A 25,139-nucleotide genomic window follows, 5' to 3' on the forward strand; every position below is an offset into this window, starting at 1 on the left:
TGATAGAGCTACAATACTTGGTACAAAGTTACAGGGCATAAAACTATATTTTAACACATATTCAGTGATCCAATAACTCTTCAGGGGGACGGGCCACAAGGAGTCGGAAGAAAATCTTAAATGGAAGCATAGGTCAATATGCACATCAAATTAAAGATCTTCTTTAGTAGAATACAATGCCGCAAACCGCACTTCAAAAGGTTGATCCTGCGCAAAATGGCAGATGTTCAAAGATTTCTTGAATCCGCCATTTTGAATCTTTGAACGACTGCCATTTTTTATTTAGGCATTCTTTTGAGCTTGAATTTACGGCATCGTAATCTACTAGTGAAGACCTTTAATTTGATGTGCATATCAACCTATGCTTATGTTAACAAATTTCTTCCGATTCCTAGGGCTGTGCCCCCTGAGGATAAAGCGTATAATAGCAATTTAAATTAAATGAATCTTTGAACAACTGTCATTTTGTGCAGGGTCAACCTTTTGAAGTGCGGTTTGTGGCATTGTATTATACTAAAAAAGACCTTTAATTTGATGTGCATATTGACCTATGCTTCCATTTAAGATTTTCTTCCGACTCCTTGTGGACCGTCCCCCTGAAGAGTTATTGGATCACTGAATATGTGTTAAAATAGAGTTTTATGCCCTGTAACTTTGTACCAAGTATTGTAGCTCTATCTGCATTATTTTTTAAAATATTTAACTGTCCAGGGACTTTTTTACCGCCCTGTATAATCGTGATAAAAGAAAGGAACCCTAATAAAAGACAATAACAATATTCCCTACCAATTGTGTTATTAGGTTTGAGAAGCAACTAAGAAATTGATGATTTTTTAAAAATCAAATTTAAGTAAAAGTTACTTGTAGAAACGAATAACTTGGTCTATGTTTTAAAACCCTCATCACATGGAATACGTTATATAATTTTAATTTAGTAATGATACACTCAAAAAAGGTAACACAAAAAATATAGCATTACCATACAAGTTATACATAATCATATTATACAAAATTAAGTTTTAACGAATTTGTTGAAAACCCTTGTTATCCAAGGGAGAAATTGAGTCAGTTATAAAGTATAATTCCAAGATTGGTGGCTGTGATCTCATTTCGTTTTATAGAGGTTCCATAAAAGGCGTTCGTTTGGAAATATACTTTAGTCGATTGGAATACTCTTGTTCAATTACATTTTATAACTTGTAGAAGTAATTGTTGGAGAACGTTTGTAAAACTATTCACTTAAGATATCTAGGGTAGAACATAATTCTCTTTATTTTGGACATTGGAAAAGGCGTCGCCAACCTTTGATATACAAATGGTTAATTCTGGTGTGCAACTGTGCGACTTAAATGTTACTATATTTTATTTTTATTTTTGTCTTTTCTAATGTTTTGTCCTAGGACGCTAGGCAGGAGCCTAGGATTGATTTACAAATGACGTCAGGCTAGACCTAGTTGTTGTGGCATCACTGAGATAAAATACATTGGTGAATTGGCAGGATTTGAACCCGTGACTTTAGGAACAGTATTCCGTTGCTCTACAGCTAGTCCAGCTCGCTCCCCTACAGTAAAATGTTATTCGCTCTCTAAACGTTAGTAGATTATTTGACATAAGTGCTATATTTGATATTTAATTTTGGTTTGACTTAGTTGAAAGATGGAATTATCGAAAAAGATTTGGCGTTCTAATTTCTGGGACAAGGGCTTAGTATTTATTTTTTTTTATTTTTTTACGTCAAAAACAGAAACTGGGTCAGTTGTGGTTTAACCAAAGTTACTCGTTCTGTGGCCCGAATTAACAGCGTTCATTCATACTAAAGCTGACCGAATTGTTAAATAATGGGATATCTACATAAAAGTAAAAGGTGTAATATTCTGTAAGATATTATGTTCTAGTCAGGCTGAGGTTTTACAGTTACGGTCGTATGTTGAGCTCTGGTGGACTTTTACGCTCTGGTTGTAGAATGCTAATATCATGTATCTTGTAACCGGAACATCTTGGTGGGGCACGTTGGTTTGAATTGCTTCAAAAAGTTAAATAATATTTATTTGGGCTTGGAATCGCTTCGTCTTTTAAAGAAGTAGGGTATTAAAAAAAGTAAAACAAAAAATAACAACTATGAAGCTGGTTTTAGTCTTTAGGAACTCATACAGATAACATTTCTCTTTATACTCTCAAGATGCATGCATACTTAGCTCACTGTGGTGGTGAGAGTAGCGTTTTTGCCTTAAAAGTTATAGTGATGGTAATAATGATAGTATTACAACAAAACCTGGTGTTAGGTTAAATTCTTTTTAGCTTTAATTCACTTTTAGCTGCTTTAGAATCATACCAGTGCATGACGTAATTCGTAAGAGCGTTTCTTAAACGACATATTGGGCATAACTTAAAAAGCTATCGAGGTGTACATACAAAATTACCTGTAATCCTTAATTACGTCATCAATCCTAATATTTAGTATGGGTGACTAGTTTCGAAACCACGGTTTCACCATCAAACATCTTGCTTCATAAAATCATTAGAGCACAATGTCGTTGTCAACATACAAATAGTCAACATATAGCACACACGACAATTAATATAAAATTATGCGCAGCCGGCTGTAACATGCTCAGTGACAGACTCGATGCAACTACCAAACTATACCAAATTAATGTAAAATTACTTAACTCGTCCATTATTTAATTATTACCATCCTGAAGCTACTGTAGATCATATGAAGTTTCCCACTACGATAAAATATACACACCACTTAATAAATATTTATATAATCATTGGTATTACTAAAACTATATATTTGTTTTCTAGTACAAAGGAGTTGCCAATCCGATAAACTCGAAACAACCATCATACATTTACGAAATGAAATGTTTTCAATTCGAGAGGAAAGTACTTTTCTAACAAAACACAAACCATGAAAAATCTCCATTCCCACCAAAGACAGATTTAGGTTGGTGAATGATTTATGTGAGTGTTTTACCAGCAATATTTTTCATACTTTTTACACATCCCTGTTTTAAGCATTTAATGCTATTTCTGTTTCATTTATTGCAAACTTAGCAACAATATTATACTAGAATTAAAATTTTACTTTAAAGTCTTTATAGGGCCTACGCATTTTTCATTTAAGTAAATATCTTGTGAGATTGTAATTTATTACAATTTAAAATTATTGAGTATTTTTTATGAATAAACTGGCAATTTTTACGAACAAGAATAATATTTTTACTGAGATTAGTTTTGTAAACAAAAAATTCAGGTACTGACATGCGGTAATGAACAGTAAAAAAATCTATTTTGACCTTTGTGTTATAATATTTTTGTCACTAAATCAACAATTTAATTTATATTTTCTTAAATTATAACCATTTATTTTTCAATTTTTAAAGAGCAGAAGCTCAGAAGAAGAGCAGAGCTATATATATATCATTAATAAGGGGCTTGATATATATATAGAACTAGTTATTATAGTGGTTAACTTAAAAAAATCATGTTTTACCATATTTGAAAATATTAATTTTGCTTTTATTACGAAGTTCTAATGACTGATCAAATTTGTTTGCCAAACATCTGAATTTTTTTTTTTACTAAGAATACTATTATTTAAAAACATTGATAAAATTTGATTTCTTCAGTCAAAACTAATTGTATTATTTATGTTTTTTGAAAATTCTTTATTCGTTATACGTATAAACTAAACCTAAATTCTTTATTCTCCAGCGGATAAAAAGATGGAACAAAAGTCTTAGTAGTCCTCTGCATATTTTAATAACACGTTATTATGATTAAATTAGCAAAACTGTTAGGTTTCTAACGGTTAGGAAAATAGTATAATTTGACAGTTTAGGTGGCACGTTTTTAAACACTCTCAGGGATGTTCGACTATATTTTTTTCAAGTTAAGATTATTATCGTGAGAGAGAAAGAGAATAAAAAGGAATTTGAGTTTGAGGGTTGTAAATGATCGAAGGCTGTAACTTGAGAAGATTTCGCGTAGCCTCATAAAAATGTTATCCGAAGTGTTTCACTGGATTGGAGAAATATTTCTTTCTCTTGGCCAGTCCATCTAAGTCTTAATTAAATGTGTTACCCGACGATTTGTTACTGTTACAAGTAGTAGTAAACAGTTGTTTATGGTTTATTTATATATTCTGAATTGTTTTATGAATTAAAATAGATTTGGGATTCGTGTCATAACTGTATGTAGCCTACAGTTATTTATTCTTACTTATTGTATGTACACTCATGTGTTTTTATTCAGTAAATTATTGAAACAAAAAAATTGTATAAGAGGTGAAAGTGTCATTATAGTAATGCAAAATAATATTTAACTATTTTATCAAATACAACAGTAAAGTTAAAAAGAAAAAAAATACAAGTCATCTCTACTGACTAAAGAGACGGTAAAATCAAAAGAACACCGTATAAATAACAATTGTTCATCATCACAAGCAAACGGATGCATTCGTGATAAAAATATGTTTTAAAATAGTAAATTCATCGATCTGTAAATGTGTACTACATTGCTAATATATCTGTTTTCAAATACGAATATGTTGAGAATTTATATACAGGACTGTCATTGTAGTTTTGTCTACTTGAGAGTAACAATTTTGGCGTTCGATATAAAACTGTTATACTTAGCGTGTAAAATGGTTACGAACTAACCATGTTTTCTCAATACGAATTTTTAATAAAAACATCCTAATGTATAGAGCTTGCATGTGTTATCAAATAAAAAATTTTGAAATCATATAATTTGATTAAATTATTTACTACTCCTTACATAACTAAACATATTTCGTTGGTAGTATATATACGTGAATGGTTATGGATACAGATTGAATCATTATTATTTTATCCTTTACATGAGTAAGAAAACAACTCCATACCTTAGGGACAAACTAGTGGGTGAAGCTATAGCACCTATCATGACACAAACGCCATAAACAATAGGGAAAGGCCGGCACTGGCCAGTTCACCTTTTCTATCGATTGCTTTAGAGACGCCACTCCACTGGCCAACAGAAATACACCATCATTCAATGTTTCTCCGTAACAAACTTACCCTCCAAACTTCACTTCTGAATGTTTGATGCTGGATGTTTGATTGTGTTTATACTTAGCTCAATGTTATACTACACCACTCCTTGTGTATTAAAGACAAACAACATTATTGATTTGCATAAGAGAAATTGAATATGAGTTCGCACTTACATATCACCAAGCTTTTTCCGAACAAGTTTGACTGCTTTTTTTGTAGTTCACATTAAAAATTCATAAGTAGGCAAAATGTTCTATATGTTTTTGTAAGTGTATTGGTAACCCAGTAGTTAGTTTATATAGAGTAACCTAGTTTAGTCCGGACTGATTGGGATCTGAGTCTATAAAATTTAACAAAATGCTTTAATAAATAAAAAAAATAAATGTGGTGAGGGGCAAGCGAACTAAAAACAGGCAACCAAAACACATTACAAAAATATTTTCTCGAATAGTGAATTATAAAACTACTACAGTAAACTCTGCGACAAGACTTTGGCATTCACATAGGGACATTTCTTAATTATTTGCACGACGTTTTTCGAAAGTCATGAGTTAGAAAAGTCCTTAATTATAAGGTCTTCATTAATAACAGTTTGTTGCATGACACTTATAGTTCACTAGATGGTAGATTCCCTAATGAAACATAATCTTGAGCTTGAAGTATTGATAACTACGATTACAAAATGGTTTTTAAATCACGTTGCGGTCAATACATAGGGAACGCTAAGTGTTTTGGTATAGTTGAAAAATCATACACATTCCATACACTAACGGACGTAATTCCTACTGAGAAGCGATGATCTAATAGGGAAATGAGAGGAACAATGAAATGTGCGTGGGGGGGGGTGTGAAAGAGGGAGAATGGAGCGTGGAGGGGGACCGAGACAAAATAGGATGTTTAGCCATCTTCACGGTCGGTTAGGAAGTACGGTGATTATCACTTGGTTTTTGCCCTCCGCCACCTTGTCCCTTGTAAAAACCTCAAGTTCGGTGGGTTCATATGGCTCAACACCTGTGCTCCTGAATGGAAATCTTGCTAAAGAGGTGTATTGGGTTCAGTCTTACAAGATGAAATAGTAAATTAAATAGAACATAAATTATCCACAACAAAAATAATACAAGTATTTGTTACAGACAAATTTGTAGACGTTACTTAGACATAGCAATTACGTTCCTCTATATTTAAAAAGAAACTGAGCACCTCTCATTTCTGTAGAGTAAAGTTATTCATCAAAATATTTAATGATATAAATAATCACTCGTGATACATTTGGGTTAAGTACAATTCCAAATACTAACTTCGTAGGTTAAATGCATCAACAAACCGTAAAATCCTGTATAATAATGTTCTCTTTATACATTTAAGAAATTTGACTTTTGTATAGGAATAAGGCTATATGGGTTGGTACTCTATGTATAAGTGAACAAGGCTTATGGATGTATTTTTATACCAGGAGCTTAATTGAGGATCGATACTGTATCCACAAAATCCCCTTATTCTATTAGAACATTAACAAAATATTTCGCTGATGGATTAACAATTTGTACGAAATTCTTCTATTGCAACGAACTTATAACAAACTATTATGCAGATATGAGTGCAAATAATAAACTATTTTTTTTACAGTCATTATTAATATCCTTATAGTGCTAATCCAAAATATAGGGTTTATTCCATACATGTTTTACATAGGTTCTAAAAGTCCTACCACATAACACTACTGTACATAAACAATCGTAAATTGCCAACAATCAAATGGAAAAGATACTGTAAACTGTCAACCTAGTCCTACGCTGATTAGTAATCCACTCTACCTACACCAAAAACAGTTACGCAAGACGAAAAACAGCTACGCAAATTGTTTCTACATGCGTGTAAAATCGGCGACGGATAGTTTTCCTCATGCATGATTGACCACGCAGCCTCTGCATGCAGACGACACGCTTTTTATGCTTATAACGGAGCCCTGGATTACTACAATACACCACAATAGACGATCGCACTGCCCTGGATATCGGTTATTCAAATATCTTCAGAGCAAAAACACCATAACAGGATTGCGGGACACGATAACCAGAAAGGTTCGGACGAATTTTGCATCTCTACTTTTTACGCTGGCTATCAACTTGATATTTTAGTTGGGTATGTTTAAGATATTAGAATGTTCACGTTGATTCCAGGTCCTAACATTTCTATTATCATTTTATATTTATTTGATAAGTATTGTAAAGTAGCTTGAGATGGGTCTTCTCGTAAAGAGAGCTTAAATGAACTGGGTTTTAGAATCCAAGCTCTTAAAAACGAAAACAAAAAATTGTTGATAATTTTCTGTACTCAAAGTGACACACAGAAAAGGTTTTGTACTCTGACTTTGCAATACAACGTTTATGTTATTTCTTAGTGTTTGTTTGAGATTTATACTTAATCTATACCTAACAAACATGGGTCTTGGACACATTATTAGGTACCAAGTACCTACGATAACATCAAGTAATAAAGTTCAACCAGTTTTGGACAAACTAAAATCCCTAACGATCTCCACGCCATTGTTCAAATTAAACTAATAGGATATACAAAGAAACCAAGTTCAACAATAAGATTGTATGGAGCAATAAAAACTAACTTAATCAACACTAAAAGGCCCGACAATTTTAGTACTTTGTGTGGTTATTCTCATATAAAAAAATCCTAAATCACAGTGTACAAAGTTTAAATTTATTACGCAAGAAAAAATCTTAAAATAATAAGCTTGTACAATGGTTTGCCCCTGCTTATCAGTACAACAAGGTATCGTATAGTAAGTACAACAACACTGTTGGACATGGCTGCGTATTAATTCATGCTTTGGCTGAATACTTGAAATGTGGCCGGAATAGATTGTTCCATAATCATTGATGAGTTCTGCTTCCCATGCTTTGATTATTACAAACAGTTTGCGTGATTCAAACGTTTGTTAACGTAATTTAGTTGTTATTACTGAACATCATACGCGGTTCCTAACACAAAAATGAATGTAAGAATCAATATAAAGCTTTGAAGTGTTCTTACACCTGCTACCACGGTTTTGGCGATTATATTATATACGTTAAAATAAAATTATTTCTAATACACTGATAATTAATTATGTTAAAAAATGGATTACTAATATAGATATCTTCTAATAGGTTTATATTATATACGTTAAAATAAAATTATTTCAAATACACTGATAATTAATTATGTTAAAAAATGGATTACCAATATAGATATATTCTAATAGGTACAATTTTAAAATCTATGTTGAAGGTATAAGCTTGCATTATTAAACATTCAACGTCTAAAGGTTTTTGTATTTATTCGTTAAATGGTCTGAATTATAAATCCGTAACTATTATTCGTTATATTTAAGAGTGAAATTCAAGTATTCCTCTTCATTACTTTTACATCTTTGTATGGATGGAAACAATTGTTCAATATCAGATTCATGCTGAAGCACTAGATACACGTGTTTCGTAAGTAATACGTGTGTTAAATTAATTCATATCCTAATAGATACCTAAAAATATCCAGCAATAGTTTCGTGAATATATGCATTTTATAGGGTTTTGCCTTGCGAGTATTACAATAAGCTATACATTTGGAACCCATATTACAAGATTTAAAAACAAATTAATGTTACATCCTTAAACCATCAAAACACAACATGATTGTCCAATAAAGGACCGGACTTTATAATTTGTAAATGAACGTACTAACAAACCAGTTAATTTAATTATAACATGTTTGTTTGGCAAACTTATTATATGCAACCACAGACAAGGGAAACAAAGGAGGAGGGGACTAAGGAAACTTTTGTTTCCTTAGTCAATGATGCAACGTAAGACCATTTTTGTATTGAGCAATTGTCTATTAATTTGTATTGTCAAATTAAAGTAATCTAATGTATATTGTGAAATACAATGACATTATTTTACTAATGTTTAAGACTATCTCCACACACAAATTAAAGACATTAAGATAGTAGCGATCTTATTATTTTAACATTTCATTGGAATCATTTTATCGAGTTATTTTCAGTGGTTGTGATAAATCCATTGTATCTGATGCTATATTCATAAACGGTATGATTGCAGATATATTAAAATGAAAACAAAGTTCATATTCTATATTATTTCGTACGATTACATTTTCTTGACTTGGCATATAAACGAAAAAAATTGCATTTATTTGTTCAGTTACACATAATAGGTGATTCCATTGTGTACAGTCTGTCATGTTTAACCCTTTTATTGATTGTTTACAATAATAATTTGTGATATAGTAAAAAAAAAATTTGATTAGTTGTCTCTTGAAATGTTGACGATGCTGTACGCAAATGCCTCAAAAGGTCTGTGCGTGAAATGGAATGGCGTGAGGTAAGCCGGGTTGGTACAGTATAAGAGTATTGATAAAGTTTAAAATGTGGCACTGGTAAGAAAAAAAAAGAGACATAATTCTTGTAGTCCTAAGCTAAACCATCGTGCTATTAAAGTTTTTTACACCACGCTACATTATTTTGAATAACTTCCAATGCAAGGATTTAGCCCATTAAACAGCTGTTTGCCGCCAGCTTAGTTTCATTGCGTACTACTGTACTGTAATGAGTTTTGCCGGACACCAATCAGCTGATATACTGTATTTAGGTGGCAATGAATGGTTATAAACAAAAAAATAACCTCTCTTAGAAGTTATGGTTAGTGATTTTTTGTCCTTTAGTTCATAGAAATATTTAAAGATTAGTAGCCTACAGATTTAGTAGTATGTCGTAAACTATCATACGAAACTCGTCCAAAATGTGTTTACCGGACTCGTATGGTAATCCCGTACTCGACTTCGTCTCGCACGGGAACGACACACTCGTCCGGTAAACACTTATTTTCAGGACTAGTAACGTAATATACTATTTTAATCGATTATAAACGGTAAAATAAAACGTGCCACTGTAAAATTAGTTACATTTCAAGACTCCTTTTAAAATCTAACTTATATTTTTTATTTCATTTCCAATAATAATAGAATACGAATGGAATTTATCATGAAATAAGTATAACTTCCGCTAACGGCTGGTTCAGCTTGTAATACGACTAACCGACGTATAATCTATAATCTAAGGATTTCACGCTCACAAGCACACCACGACAATCTTATTGTTTTAGTTCCCATAAAGGGACCTTTGTGTGGAACGCATCTCTTAGTGATACCACCCGCATTTGCCTCCTACCTAGGTATTATCCAGCTGTCTGGTATCATTTATAATGCACCTAGTGAGACAAGACATAATGGAATTTAATGTGTACAGCTCCCTTAACTCCCCTATAGTCTTAGCATGGTAAAAATAGTGTGTAGATAATTTTATTAATTAGACTGAGGGTTTTTATGTTAAAGTATTCCTTAAATTGTTTACAATATGTGAAACTACAAGTCTGACTCTGAAAAAGATTTATTTTGGTAAAATTATTGTGGTTTGTAAGTGCACTAAAATAAGTTGCGTGTCTCTACATACATTACGCAACATTATTTTTCGTTTCAGTTAAACAAATAAATGTATCTCTGGAGTATCTAGAAGGGTTTAAATAACTAAGTAAAGGCCACAGAAATAATTTAATGAAATTTAACTCCTATAATGAATACTTAATCAACATAGAGATTGAACAATGATTACTTTCCATACATTAGGACTATAATTATTATTTAAATTGTCAAATTTCAATAATACCGACTTTTTTTAAACATATAAAACCTTATATTTTACCAATCATACACTGAGATTTTATATATTAAAACGATGTCATCATTGAGATTATTTTACTAACGCTCACTATCATTTTAGTCTATTAGAACTATGATTGTTTAATAATTAAGTAAATAGAACTTAGTAAAACCTAGGGGAATATTTCACAAATGTTTGCACCTGCAAGTTTAAAAGTTCGCTAGGCATGCTTACCGAAAATACCTTTGATGCTTATGAAAACTAGAAGAGAAGATTCTAAGAAGTATTGCTGGTGTTAACATGTCGAAATTTTGTAACAGAAAATAAATAAATGTAGACAAAAAAAATGTCTTTATAACAAAGCTGTGTTGTGGTTTGACACAATCTGAACTGTTTATCAGATCTGTTTCCTGCAGACATGTAGGGAAATCCCTACCTTCATGTATGCTCCAAAGATAACATTGTTTAGCACTGAAGAACTTGTATATTTTAAACACGTGAAACCATTTTTTTTTTTTAATATAACTAAAGGAAATTTTAGTGTTTTGTGTAGTTTATAGGTCGAAGATTAGTATTAGGAAAACAATTTTCGTCGATTAAGACAAAAATCTGATTGCAGAGTGTTTCAAATGATTGAATCCTTATAAAAATATTGTTATCAAAAATTAAGTCTAATACAGTATAAGGTAATAACATGAATCTGAACACCAATAATTACAGAATCTAAATAGCAATTAGGAAGTGAAAGTGATTTCATTGGTCCATTAGTTTGATCGAAATTCGGGACGCGATTGCTTAAAGTAAGTTCCTACAAACAAAGGCACTTAGGAAGAGAAACAGTTTAACTGTCAGTTTTGTTGTTACAAACTTCCATTTCAAGTTATTACTTTGCCAAATCGATGATTTACATATTGATTTTACCAGGTTTGTATCCAAGTTACATTGATACATGTTAACCAAACTATCGTACTATATTGCCATACACCTGTTAATGTCACAACTGTCACATAAGATCATATAGTACATAGTAGATGTGTATTTCCACCTATCAATTTGACTTTTTGTTTGAAAAAACACTAATTAATAATTAGAGTACACACTTTTAATTATTGTTCATTAAAAATAAAAATACAAAGTGCAAATATGTTAGAGTGCGTCTGCTAGTTAAAGAACTATTTTACAAAGATTATACTTAAATTTAAAAATTCAAATTTCAATCCAAACCATTTATCTGTTTGGGCTAATCATGAATATATATTTCGAATTATAGATTTGAGATTGGAAGGAAATACATAGATTTGTGTATAATACAATACTTAAGCATCAACAAGAACTAAAAGTTGCATTTCTCTGCCATGCGAAATGTATCCACACGTAAATAATATCATGTTTGATTAACGATTACTCAAAAATCAAATGTTCCATATAAATCGTTAAAACCCCTAATTTATTTTAATTATGACACCCATCTTCTTTAAAACCATGATTATTACCATAATTTAGTGTTATTTTAATATTACAATGTGATAAAAGTATAACTTTTCACCAACCTATTATGAATATATAATGATGATTTTAATCAATCACTGGCTATTACAATGAAGGACGAGTCATATTACAAGTTTGGCAATTTGGCTAAAGAGGTACATTTGTATAATTGACGACAGAATGGAACGGGTTCAACAATGTTTGCGGACTGGTTCAACCAAGCTGTCTCGTTGAGTGACAAAGTAACAGTTGCATTTATCTCTCTTGATTAGATTGGATGTATATTTAACCGTATCATAGCTGTTTAACTTGTTAACTAAAATAGAATAAAAAGCACAGTGGTTTATTCATGCACTTATTAGTGTGCTAGCTAGATCAAAGTTCGCAAAATTTAAAAGGCTTATTTGTTTTTAAATACGGTTACGACAGCCTTATAAAAAAATACAACAACACACACTTCAAATTTTATCCCTCTTTCGTTATCGAAGTCAAAAACTCTTTCCTGCCACCAAACATTCAAAATGTCCTGTTCTCAAATCTTGACCATTGAAGATGCTACCATCTCATTATCAGACCGGTAACATGGTTGGCTGGCCGGGCGGAACCCCGCAAACGCGTGCCTAAGTGCAGGAAATGTAGACGACATATGGGCAGGTACCGGCCGAGCCAACGGACGCGATCAGCTGTTTTGAATATCATCCGTTCTGGTTCCGCCGTACCTCTAGGTGTCGGTTGTCAGTTGTAGCGCGACAAGCGAAGCGAGCGGACGTGTCTGGCTGTGACGTTTGTGTGCGTGATGGCGAAGTGTTGTGTGTGGCTGTGTGGAGTGCTGATTATGTTTGTGGATCTTATATCAGGTATTGACAAATTTATTATTTATATTTTTGAATAATTAGGAAATATTTTTTCCCTAGTATAAAGTTGTTGGTGCTTTTGAGACTTTTGGATAGTTTAAAGAACAAGTGTCCTACTTTTTGTTACTTTATGACAATTCGTATCTTAAAAACAGAGCTTGACATTTAAAACTCATGAATGGGGCTGAAGTAGTTTTTATGCATTGTGATAAAATGTATTTCATTCATGAGAGTCAGTGTGGACAGCATCAACCATTAGGCAAAAATATCGTTCAGTAACTAGTATAAGACTGTTTGTGGATATTATTTCATAGGACGAGTGTTTACTAAAGAGGTATAGTATTGTAATTAAGTTGGTAACTGACCATTTACGAACATCTAAAAATATCTATAAAGTTGCTTAAACGTAGACTCGTACATTTAAACTTACCTACTTTATTTTATGTAGGTGTGACGAGCAGAATTTATTGAGTTTAACATTAGACATCAATTAAAGTAGGTTTTGAAGAACCCCTCCTTAGTGTGCTCCTAGTGTTAATTGCCTGTTTCATTAAGTCTCAGGTAAATAGGTTTGATTAGTCCATGACGAAATATACAATTTGAGATTATAGAGCTCAGCTTAAATTTACAATGTAATAAACAATACAACTGACCATTCGAAAGTGGAAAACATTGTTCTAACAAATGAAGACAACAAAACATTTCTCCCTTCGCTTGAGGCTCGTGAGAGTTGTCAAGACTTTGGCTATAAAAGTTGGCAAGCTCCTCCAATTACCCAATCTTCAGTTATAAATCTCTCGCTTCTCAACTCCCGACAACCTGACCCGCTGCCAGCCCCAACAAGCTTGTAGTCTTTGTGTCGATCACGACAAACTTGTTTGAATCTTGTGTTTCAACAAAGCATAAATTGTATTGAGCACGGCCGGGTTGTAGCTTTATACCTTACACTAGCGTATTTGCTATCAATGCTTCCTTTATGCTGATGGGGAATGTAAGGTGATCTCCAAACCTAATTAAGTCAAAGAGGACTTCATATATCAAATTTATAAATTTATCGGTGATTAGTAGGACTATAACCCGGATACCACGGATAGGCTTAATACGGTTGTAACATTGTCTGAACCCAACAACAACAATCCTAAAATGCAATGGGTGCAATTTGGTGATTTGTTGCTAAGATAAATGCACAGCTTGGATTAAATTCATAAACTGCCCTAGAAATAAAGAAACGTGGTAAATAAAAAAATTCTACATGTAAAAAATTCAACTATCTGTTAGCATCACATTACAAACATTGTATTCTATTTCGAATAGTTGGATGGTTTGGTAACAAAAATGTGTGCACCTGGTGTAACAAACTAAAAAGTATTTGAATGTTTACACCACAGGTTTACAAAGCCTATGGTCAGAACCAACTTATACAAAAACATATTGTTTACACTTTTGTCAACGATTTTGAAACATTTTACAATTTTTACTGCAAAATTATGGACTTTGGGGAACGTAAAACAAGTAGGTTCAGTGGTTCCGGAGCATGAAGAGTTGATCCAAGTTTTGGTAGTTGACAAACAAGAAAAACATTTTTAAATAAGACGTTTCTCTCGTAATTAGTTTTTTTTTGTTGGCTATTCATTCATCTTTGACTAAACTAATAAAATTTACTCTAATAACAAAATACTTCAATTTATGAATTTTAAATGTTCTGAAAATTTTGAACTTGGAGAACATAAGTGCAGCATCGCGGTGCCTTTGTGTTTAGACTGACGATAATTAGCCCATACGAGTTGGGGGGACCCCACCCCTCAGCTCTTCACTTACTACAAGACTTTGAAGTTCCGATCTAACAAAGGCCACTTCACAACTTCTTCTTTTCTCAGCACTGACACACTCGGCGGCACTTACTTTGTGTTTCCTCCCAGCTTGGTTATAAGTGAAGTATTACCATCACACCACATTAAAGGAAGGATACTAACTAGTATGTGCCAATGGAAATGAAAAAAATCCTACTAATATGTTCCATCTAGAATTTTAAATAATAACTCTCCCTGTATAATTGCTGCATGTGTTGTTTTGATCAGAAGGTGTTCCATTCAATTGGCTTTTTCCTGCTTATACATATACAGTATGTTTTTTCTACAGTAGTAGGATTCGTAACATCGCTACCAAAGGTATAACAATGAATGACTCTTATCGACTTATAAATTTTACTAGTCATATCTTTCTAATACTTTATTGAGCAAGTTTGATCAGTACCTAAACATTAGTATAATTTCGGAGCACTACCTCCGGGATGAAAAGCCATAGTTGGATCTTATAATTATCATACTACTTTGTAATTAAAATCCAATAGTGGCTGTTGTGATTTGAACTCAGGGCCAAAAAACAAAACAAGTCAAGACCATAAAATCCCAACGATCATAGGCACATCGATCTCAAGCAGATTTTAATTAATTATTGGTAAAACGCTAGTGTTTGCTAATTATAAACATTGTTATCTGCTCTGGTTTGAACAGAGGGAATAAACTGTGGTCGCCAGATTACCTTAATGAAAAACTAATCGCTCCCAAATCTCTCTGGTGGATGTCACGAATAATTAATAGTAACTAAACAAAGCTTTCATAACGGATCTGCCAACTACTAGTTTCGAGAAAATTGAATTCCAAGTATTGATTGTTATCAACGTGACTGCTGAATTGTTGTCAATTGTTTGGACGTTTACACAAGTTTTGGTTAATTTGTAATCGTCGAATGGTATGTGAAGCTTCGTGTCTAAGTCCAACCTGAACTAAGGAAACTATAAATACAATAAAAGAAAGAAAGAAATCTAAATTAGATTTTCTCAACTAAGCTGCAACATGAAACCAACTGTAGCTAGTTCAATCTTATAAAATACTAGGAAATACCTTACTTATAAGACGAGAGGTAAGATGAAGATGATCTAATAAAAGTATTTTACAGTAAAAGAAAACTAAATGTATCAAGGAGCCAGAATCAAAGTCGAACCAATTACCTGAGTTTAGCTCAAAAGAGACTGTAACACACAGAATCAAGTTGAGAAACTCCAATCAGACCAATTAAGTTTTGTCTGCAGCCTTTAGCTGTAAATTTCATCATGGCTTTCTGAAATCTTAGAGACGGTTAATTCGTCGTTTTCTGCAGACAATTAATTTATTTGTAGGCTAAATACTTTTACGAGAGACACTTGATTATCGTATATAGCATGTTTATTTATGGAGATAAGTTTGATGATAACAACAATTTATCCTATTAATTTTAACAGAACAGTTGAACTAAACTGAACAAAATGTTACACCCACCAAAACTGAAAACTGTTTCAGCAATGTTAAATAATCTTTTCAAGATAATCTTTTACTGGACTTATTTGAAATGAAACCTAGTCACTATTACTTACTTGACTATATTTACATCACATTGATAAAACAACTGCAATTTGGCCATACTTTTTTTACTTACATTCATATAAAGTATGAAACCAAACTACTATTCTTATAGGGCCCATTTCCATATTTTGTATGTTTATTTGCATTTAAGTTAGTATTTACCAATTCAATAAAAGTTAATATTGTAAACCCTTATTTCCTTATTCCTTATTTCCTTATTTGTAAATCCTTTATTTTAGGTGGTCTTTAGGCTATATGATCCTTCCTAACGAACCTCTGGTCAAGAAATATTCCCTAAGTAAACATCAAAGGCTAGAATAATGTAATTAAATAGAAAAATTCATCAGGTTTAATTTTCTCCTCTATAAACTTAGAAAGTATTTACGTCTGAGCGAACAAGCCCTCAGATTGCATCAAGTTAAATTGTAACTAATTAGCTTCGCAAATACCAGACTTCTCGATGAGTTGATAAAATTCAAAACTTTTGCCCCTGAAACTTGTTTAAATGGCTTAGGAAATAGTTGTTGGAAAATATTTTAGCGACGTTTAACATTTATGTTTAATAGCTAACCAAACAATAATCCTAACCTAAGTTTAAAGCCGTAAATGATTATATAAATGCGATACTTGATTTATACATAACCTAGTGCGTTATGAAACGTTTATCATAAACCTATTAGTAAAATAAAAAAAAATACCATGGTGCGATTTTGAAAATAGCAAATTACTGATAATTGAGTGTTCAACATAGCTATTATTAAATATGATGTATGTTTTTAGATGAATAATTTTTTTTTTTTAGAATCTTTACTATTTACTATGTTTTAACACTAAGACCTAACATTTAACAAACGTTATTTTCGATAAAATAAATAAATTTAAAACCCTCGATAAATTTGTCCCCACGGAGAGTTTTTCAATGATTCATTTTATCACAATTTCTATAGAATTATTATATTAAATCTTTGCCCTGGTGAATCGCATCCAGAGCTCCAACTGATATTGCTTAAAGTACTGGAAACTCCAATTATTATAATTATGCTCTGTCTGCAGGATGAACAGGATATTGAAATTGAATCCTGATAGTTTTCCGGGAAAAACTGTTCCCCTGTTAAAATATTCAAAATACCTTACGAATACCTTTACAGACTAAAATGTAAAATAATATTGTATTAAATGGATAAAGAATATTTTTTTAAGGTAAAGTGAAATGTTGATCCTGGCATTACAATAATATAATAGTTATTATGTTATTTCTAGCACATTTAATGTTTTTTTTTTTTTTTTGCTTGCATTTTATCATCTTATTAAGTCCACTTGTAACCACTTGTAATGGATATTGCCCAGTCCAAATCTGGCTATTATCCATTTCCAATGTGAGTTCAACATTTTATTATGCGTTCTTTTTTGTGTGGGGTTTCCTATATGTTTTTAGCTTTGTAAGTTTTTTTTTCAATTCAGGAATATATTTTTTTATTAAATGCATACATGATTTTGCTAGAAATTAAACTTATAGTCAAACAGTTTTATCGGGACTAAAATTAAAACTAACTAACTATAAAACTAACTCATTTGCCTTGGGGTACAACTAAATAACAATTTTACATTGTACAACATGAAAATAGTGATTTCTTAGGTTTTTGTCACCAAGGATCTAGATCTAGATAGAGATTTACAAAGTTTTCTGTAATTTCTGTAGTAAGTTTGACTATGGTGCAAAGTTTGCTTGAACAACTTTAGACCAGAAGGAATGCAAACTAAGATTGCAGCAAGTTAAATTGGCTCTGATTCAATATGTAAATGTGAAAGACAATAAGATGTGGGGTTAATCAAAGTTCTGTTATTACTTTTATTGTGTAATTAGAATTCTTTAAGGCAAATACTGAGTAAAATATATTTCTTTAGCCCCTATCCAAAAACAAAAGAAAAATAATTTGTAAAATCGTTTGTTTTATTAACAGGGCCCACGACTAAAAATATCAATGTTGTGATGACCCCTTATATTACAACTAACTGTAAAATTAAATATAAGAAAAACATACATCGATACTTACATACTAATAAACAAATACAAATTTACTACTAAATAAAAAAAAAATTCTCTTTATAGTAATCACTAGAAACGATAAATTTCACCTGTTTTCATTTTCAAAGATTTATCACCTTTTTTTGTAAAAAACCTACTCGATTTGTTATACTACTTAAAAAGGATAACAACCCTTACAGACCAACAAACAGAACTTACGTTATAGAAACAGGCAGAGTAACAAACAGCTGACACGAGTATTGAGTACTAACCTTTCTCCAAGAACAATTAATTCTGCATGGTAACCGTTTTCTAAGGTCTTGTTAAATAAAAATATGAGATCAGCATTTTTCTTGAAGATATAATTTTGATTACAAACTTATCTACTACTAACATTGTTTCTATTCATATGTATCCGTACGCCTCTCCAAAAAGCTTGAATCGTACATAATCCCTTCAGCCTGAATCAATACCCATAGAGCTCAACCACAGCTTAAACAAGTGTTGTTGCAAGAAGCTTGTCTTAACGAAACGCGGTTTTCACTGTCTCATGAAAAATTTCTGGAGCTGTGCCTATTAAACTAGTGCCTTTTGGAATAACGCGGCACTGCTTCGAAATACAATACAGAAAACACTGCTCTAAATAATGCTTATGTAAAGCACCAATAAGCCGAAATATTATGAATAGTAAGACACTGCTCCGTATGACAGTGATTTAAAATATGATGCTCCAAAAATAACGTGTGGCTCAAGCAAAGTTGGGAAATACACTGGATCTATATACTCAAATAATGTTTTAGGAGTTTGTGCACTTTCAGCACGCTTTCTTATAATTTAGACTCGTCATGACTCGTCTCTTCCCAATTGACGAAAGCAAGAAACCAACTATGTTTATAAAAGAAATTATAAAAAAAACCTTGTGTGGTTGTAAATTGTTCCCTTGTGAATCGTTTAGAGGGGAAATAAGGTCTATTACAATTCTAAAGTAAATAGATTAGAATTATTTTAGATTCTTGTTTTTTATAGGTTACCTTTATTCACTGTTGTTAATTTGTATAACTCGACTATATAATTGTGATGAGACGTTGCATTGGAAAGCCAAAGTGTCATGAAACTCTAGTTTAATAATCTCTTCTTATTATTTGCGTTTGATATTTTAAATTTACTTAAAAACAGTTAACCCCGCATATATCCATTACCTCTGCATGCGGCGAACATTATTGTGGTCTTAGCACACCCTTACATCATAACGGAACATCCGCCCAAGTACTCCATAGCGCCATTGTTTCACTCCCTGGTTATCGCGGTCAGGGAGATAGACTAGGATCGGACGTCCGACGGCCCGTGAGCCAGGGGGTGGTCATGCTACGACGGCCGGGTCGGAAATGCCCGTAGAAATTCATCAGTTACACTCCAAGAGCCGAGCGAGTACTGGCTCATTACGAGGCTTCCTTGATGGATAATCTACAAACTGGATTAAAAGTATACTCATATTGTGTTATAAAATAGTTTCACCAGTATGGTAGTTTTAATAACTTCATCACGATCATGTATTTTTTTATGTTTTAGTTTCATTTAATTTCATTTCATTTATTCTTTCAACGGTAACACCATTTTTACATTGGAATATACATTAAATAGGATTAATCACTTTATAAACATAGCATAATTAGGTACCTAATAAATATGAGCAATAATAAGAATAAGTTAGTAAGCAAACTAGACATGCAAAAGAAAAACCAGTATAAAAGAAAACAAAAATACATTCATAGGCTGAATCATTTCAATCGTAAGACATACATAAACATAGCAAATTAGATAAAGGCTACTAAAATACGTGCAATAAAAAAGAATGAGAGGGAAAAACAGGCATAAAATGCAAAAGACATAACCAGCAAATAATATGGCGCATAGATAACAACAACAGGTAAAATATGAAGTGCAAAAACATAACAAAAACAATATTTAACAATATGCAACCGAGACATAACAACAACGAGAAAAAAAGAAACAACAGGTACTTTGATAACAGGTAGTTTGGTTTCTTCAGTACACAAACCTGCTATGGATGCCTCAAATGCTCTTTATTTATACCTTAGTAAAAGAATAACTTGCTTTACTGGTAGATCTGTATGTCAAATTCGTTTTATATGGACTCAAGGTCAATGTATTCATTCCCAGTTTATATGGTTTGCAACCATGAATCAGAAAATAATTAATGTACTTATTTGTGGAACTAATATTTTTTGTGTAGCTGAGACTTATAATCACTTACTAGTTATCGTAATACTATAACGTAATGGATTGGATGTGCCAAGGTTCCTTAAACTGATAGAATTGGCTAGAATAAAAAGTGTGACAATTTTATATAAATATTATACTTATAGATTTCAAGAGACAAATAAATATAATAACTTAAACTTTATTTGATTTGTACGTACCTAAAATTGAATTATTTCCCAAATAAGTGCTTCTCATACGTATTCTTGGAATAAAATCTTTTGTTTGCTGTATCAGAGTTTCCTGTTATTACTCTGTGGTGCAAAGTCCACTGTCTGCGCAAAAATCAGTGTCAGCTTTTTCGCTACTGCTTATCATCAGTTGGCGCCAGTCGCGACAGTTGCGACAGCAATATGCTAGCAAACGAATGAATCATCATACCTGCTGAAACAAGTCATACTTACACAGGAGTTGTGTTTGTATTGCTTCCAAAAATATCTGTGCTTGCTCTAAAGCTGTGACTTTTCACAAGAGCTCGGTAATTTCGATTAATAGTCCACCATCAAGTATATATTATTGTAAACGTACTGTAGATAATATGTTGTCAGATTTTGTCTTTAACTTCTTATTATTTAAATTGAATTAGGAGGCAAGTCAAAACAAGAAATGTTCACAATTTTGATAGTTACAGCAACCAATCTTTTCGAGTGCAAAATTAAAAGTAAGTATTTGATAAGTATTCTGCAAAATAGGGAGCATAGTCAGTTGAAATCCATAAAGTAGCTATATTTATGCGATAATCAAAAGCGATTTCTGTATGTACATTTTCCTAAAAACACAAAGCAATAATACCTAATTCTGTTTTAGCCTCTACAGATCAGTACATAAAGTTTTGTAAAAAAATAGCAAAATAATATTTTTCGGCTTTAACTATAGTAAGTTTAAAATAACAAGTCCCAACCAAGGATAGTTGACTTATGGGCCTTTCAAAAGACGAGGAACTACCGGAGAACTCACATTAAACTTTATAATCTCATAAAGGATTGACAATAAAGTAATTTAAACTTCTACGCCTTACAGCGATTGCAAGAGTTCTATTTGTTTGAAAACAACGGTAAGAAGGAAGTTTGCTAAAATCGTAAGAGCAGGAGCGGCTGTATAAAGTTCCCTCAACTCGAAGCTTAACTGGCCTGATTGGTTGACTGAAACAAAAAAAATTAACCTTATTATAATTTTATAAAACATTTTTTTGCATACAAAATTACACATTTGTACCATTTTAGTGCAATATTTTACAGTTAATGTTATTCATGTTGCTTTGGTTTATTTCTTACCAAGTGTGTTTATTGTGCCTTTAGTGAGTGACGCGTGGGTTCAAAACCAGGTAAATGAAAATGAACTTGAATTTTAACAGATTTTACCCAAACCCTTATTGACTGATAAAAGAACAAAATACATTTTGACTGAGCAATGTGATTTTATTTGTTATGTCGTTGGTAGTAAATTATGGCTCAAGTGTGGTTTGCCTAATATTTAGCATTCAATTTAATGATTAATAGTTCGGTTATGGTTTATTATTCAATTGAAATGTTAAATAATAACCTATAAAGCAATGGAATATTGTATATCGGCTAAACACATGATTAAAGCCTAAAACTGTTTTGCGCAAGCCATACGAAAACACCTATTCAACGGTCTGGAGAACGTATTTTGTGAGGTTTTAAATTTGTTCAGTTTACTTTTGGATGTAACTATTTGAGCTCGTATAACAGGAATACAAGCAAACACTTTTTAGATTAAACTCTGAGATTGATCTTACTAATATTATAAATGTGAAAGTTTGTGTGTTTGTTAGTATGTTTTAAGTTCAATCACGCATTAACTACTGGTTGGATTGAGCTGAAATTTAGTGTCGTGATAGCTTACGTTCCCGATTAACGTATGGACATACTCTTATCTCAAAGATCATTTTGGGCTCCACCCCAGTGGCTCTGGAGATTCTCATGTTACCCTTATTCATATTTAAAATGGAACATTTTGCCAACTGTTTCAATTACACAAGTTGCTTCTATGATATTCAATATCATTAAAAAGTTATAAGATTTACCAACAGGGTGCAGCACTATTAATTTGTACTTTCTCCGCCTATACATAGTATATGAAGAAGTTTAGTTTACATCAAAATTTTTCGAGTTTGACTTTTAAGTGGATATATACGAAAAAAGTGGTTTTCGAAGTAATGTCTGTATGTATGTGAGTGTGTGTGGATGTGTACAGAGTTACAGACTACACCTGTGGTCCTACCCTTATGAAAAAGTTTATATATGGCCATATAAATTTTTTTTTATCCGGTTATATTTGGTTTTGGACCAAATACAACCAGATATGATCATATATAGAATCCCCCAGATATGATCATATATGGAATCCTCCATATATGATCATATATGGAATCCTCCATATATGGAATTTTTTAATAAAAAATATATAAATAAATAAAAAAATAACAATTAAACATATTTTTACCTTAAATGGTATAAACTATAAATTAAAACTATAATAAAAATTTTAAATTCAAAAATTTCAAAACAAAATTTTTAAGCATCTGACTGGGAATTGAACCCGGGACTCCGGCGTGAGAGTCTGCCCCCTTAGCCACTACACCACGATTGCTTCATATCATATGGATGATCAAAACCCATTACGAATAAGAGAAGCTGTATTTGGTCTCGTAAAACAAGATTTTTCTTAGACATTTTATGTCATTTGAAGAATGTTATTATTAATATAGCCTAACTACGTGACATTGATATTTGAGGCTGTTTGATAGCAAAGGTACAATTAATTAATTATTAATATAATATTCTCCTTATTTAGGCCTACTACACTTACAATTTTTAAAATTATACGTCAGTTTTAAGATTTTGTTGCGTTATAATAAAATTGTACAATAGATGTATGTACAGGATTTTGTCATCAGGGTTCAAATCTGGATATTTTATTTCTTTACTAATAATTACTTTAAAGGAGAATTGCCTATATTATCTGCCCCCTTACTGTACCACATATCAACTCAATCAGTTAAGTAGTTTGTGCTTGGAGAGCAACAAGAAAATACACAAACTGATAAACTTTAGATTTTTAATATTATAAGAAGTGTTTGGGAGTTTGAGAGTTACATAATCCTAAAGTGGCAACAATCCCTTATAATAATTCCAGTTATTGTCAAAAACTCATTTATAGATGAGCATAAATGGAAAATTATTATTCCATATATGAGTAATTTAATTTCATACCTGGGAGTCATATATGACCATATATAGACCATAATTCCATATATGGAGGATATTTATGACCATATATGGGCAATATTTTCATATATAAAAAACATGTATGGCCATATATGAACAATAATTCCATATGTAGAAAACATGTATGGCCATATATGGGCAATAATTTCATATATAGAAAACATGTATGGCCATATATGAACAATTATTTCATATATAGAAAACATGTATGGCCATATATGAACAATTATTTCATATATAGAAAACATGTATGGCCATATAAGAACAATTATTTCATATATCGAAAACATGTATGGCCATATATGAACAATAATTCCATATATATACTACATATATGGCCATATATGGACACCACCATATATGGATACAACCACATCTGGCCATATATGCTTCCATATATGCTCATCAAAACCCATATATGGCTTTATAAAACCATATATGGAATTTTGATATGGCCATATATGGCCAGAAATTACTTTTTTATAGGGGTATATTGATGGAATTTGGTGTGTAGGTCTTAATATTATATAGTATCCCTAAGCTTTTTTTAAAATTTTTTAATGTTTATTTTTAATGGGGAGTTTTCTATAAAAACCCATAAAATAACGGAAAATCTTTTTTTTTTTTTATGGCCTGAACGGTTTTGAAAAAAGTATGTTTTAGCCCTTAAAATTCTAAAAGAAATTTGTAGAACTCCCATTACTGTATGTTAGGTAATTTTTACATAAAATCCCACAAAAAAAATACAGAAAAATGATTTTTCAGAAAAAAACCGACTCTGGTCCAAAATTTTCTGTTACTGTCCTTATAATTCTAAGCAAAATTGTACAACCCCTCATTCCTTTAAAAATGAAAGTTCAAAAATAATTGCGTCTTTTATGATTTTGCCTTTTAAATATCATAGTTAGTTACATTCGTCGCTTACCCATGTTAGATGTTGTTGACAAGCTAATAGGAGAAAGTATGTGTCAGATTTTTGAATCCGTTTATTCTGTTCAGGTGTAGTGGAATAAAATAATGACTATATCATAGCCTACCGTAAATTAAAAGAGCCAAATTTCTTCAAACC

General features: G+C 31.8%; 1 protein-coding gene across 3 annotated transcripts in view; it reads left to right on the forward strand.

The window, feature by feature from the left end:
• The window catches only part of LOC129000052 (uncharacterized), a 205,974-nt gene that overhangs the window by 90,394 nt on the left and 90,441 nt on the right, over window positions 1-25,139 (forward strand). The window contains exon 1 of one of the 3 annotated variants that reach the window (XM_054426908.1): window positions 13,007-13,115. The exons of the other annotated variants lie outside the window; for them this stretch is intronic. Within the exon in view, the coding sequence (XP_054282883.1) occupies window positions 13,055-13,115 (61 nt within the window). The 5' untranslated portion in view covers window positions 13,007-13,054. Of the gene's footprint in view, window positions 1-13,006; window positions 13,116-25,139 lie in introns of those variants that run through there. 3 annotated transcript variants of the gene reach the window in all.

The sequence above is a fragment of the Macrosteles quadrilineatus genome, unplaced genomic scaffold (assembly GCF_028750875.1).
Source record: "Macrosteles quadrilineatus isolate MER2022 unplaced genomic scaffold, UCM_ALF_1.0 Scaffold_8__2_contigs__length_117827958, whole genome shotgun sequence".
In the NCBI taxonomy this organism is placed as follows: Eukaryota; Metazoa; Arthropoda; class Insecta; order Hemiptera; family Cicadellidae; genus Macrosteles; species Macrosteles quadrilineatus.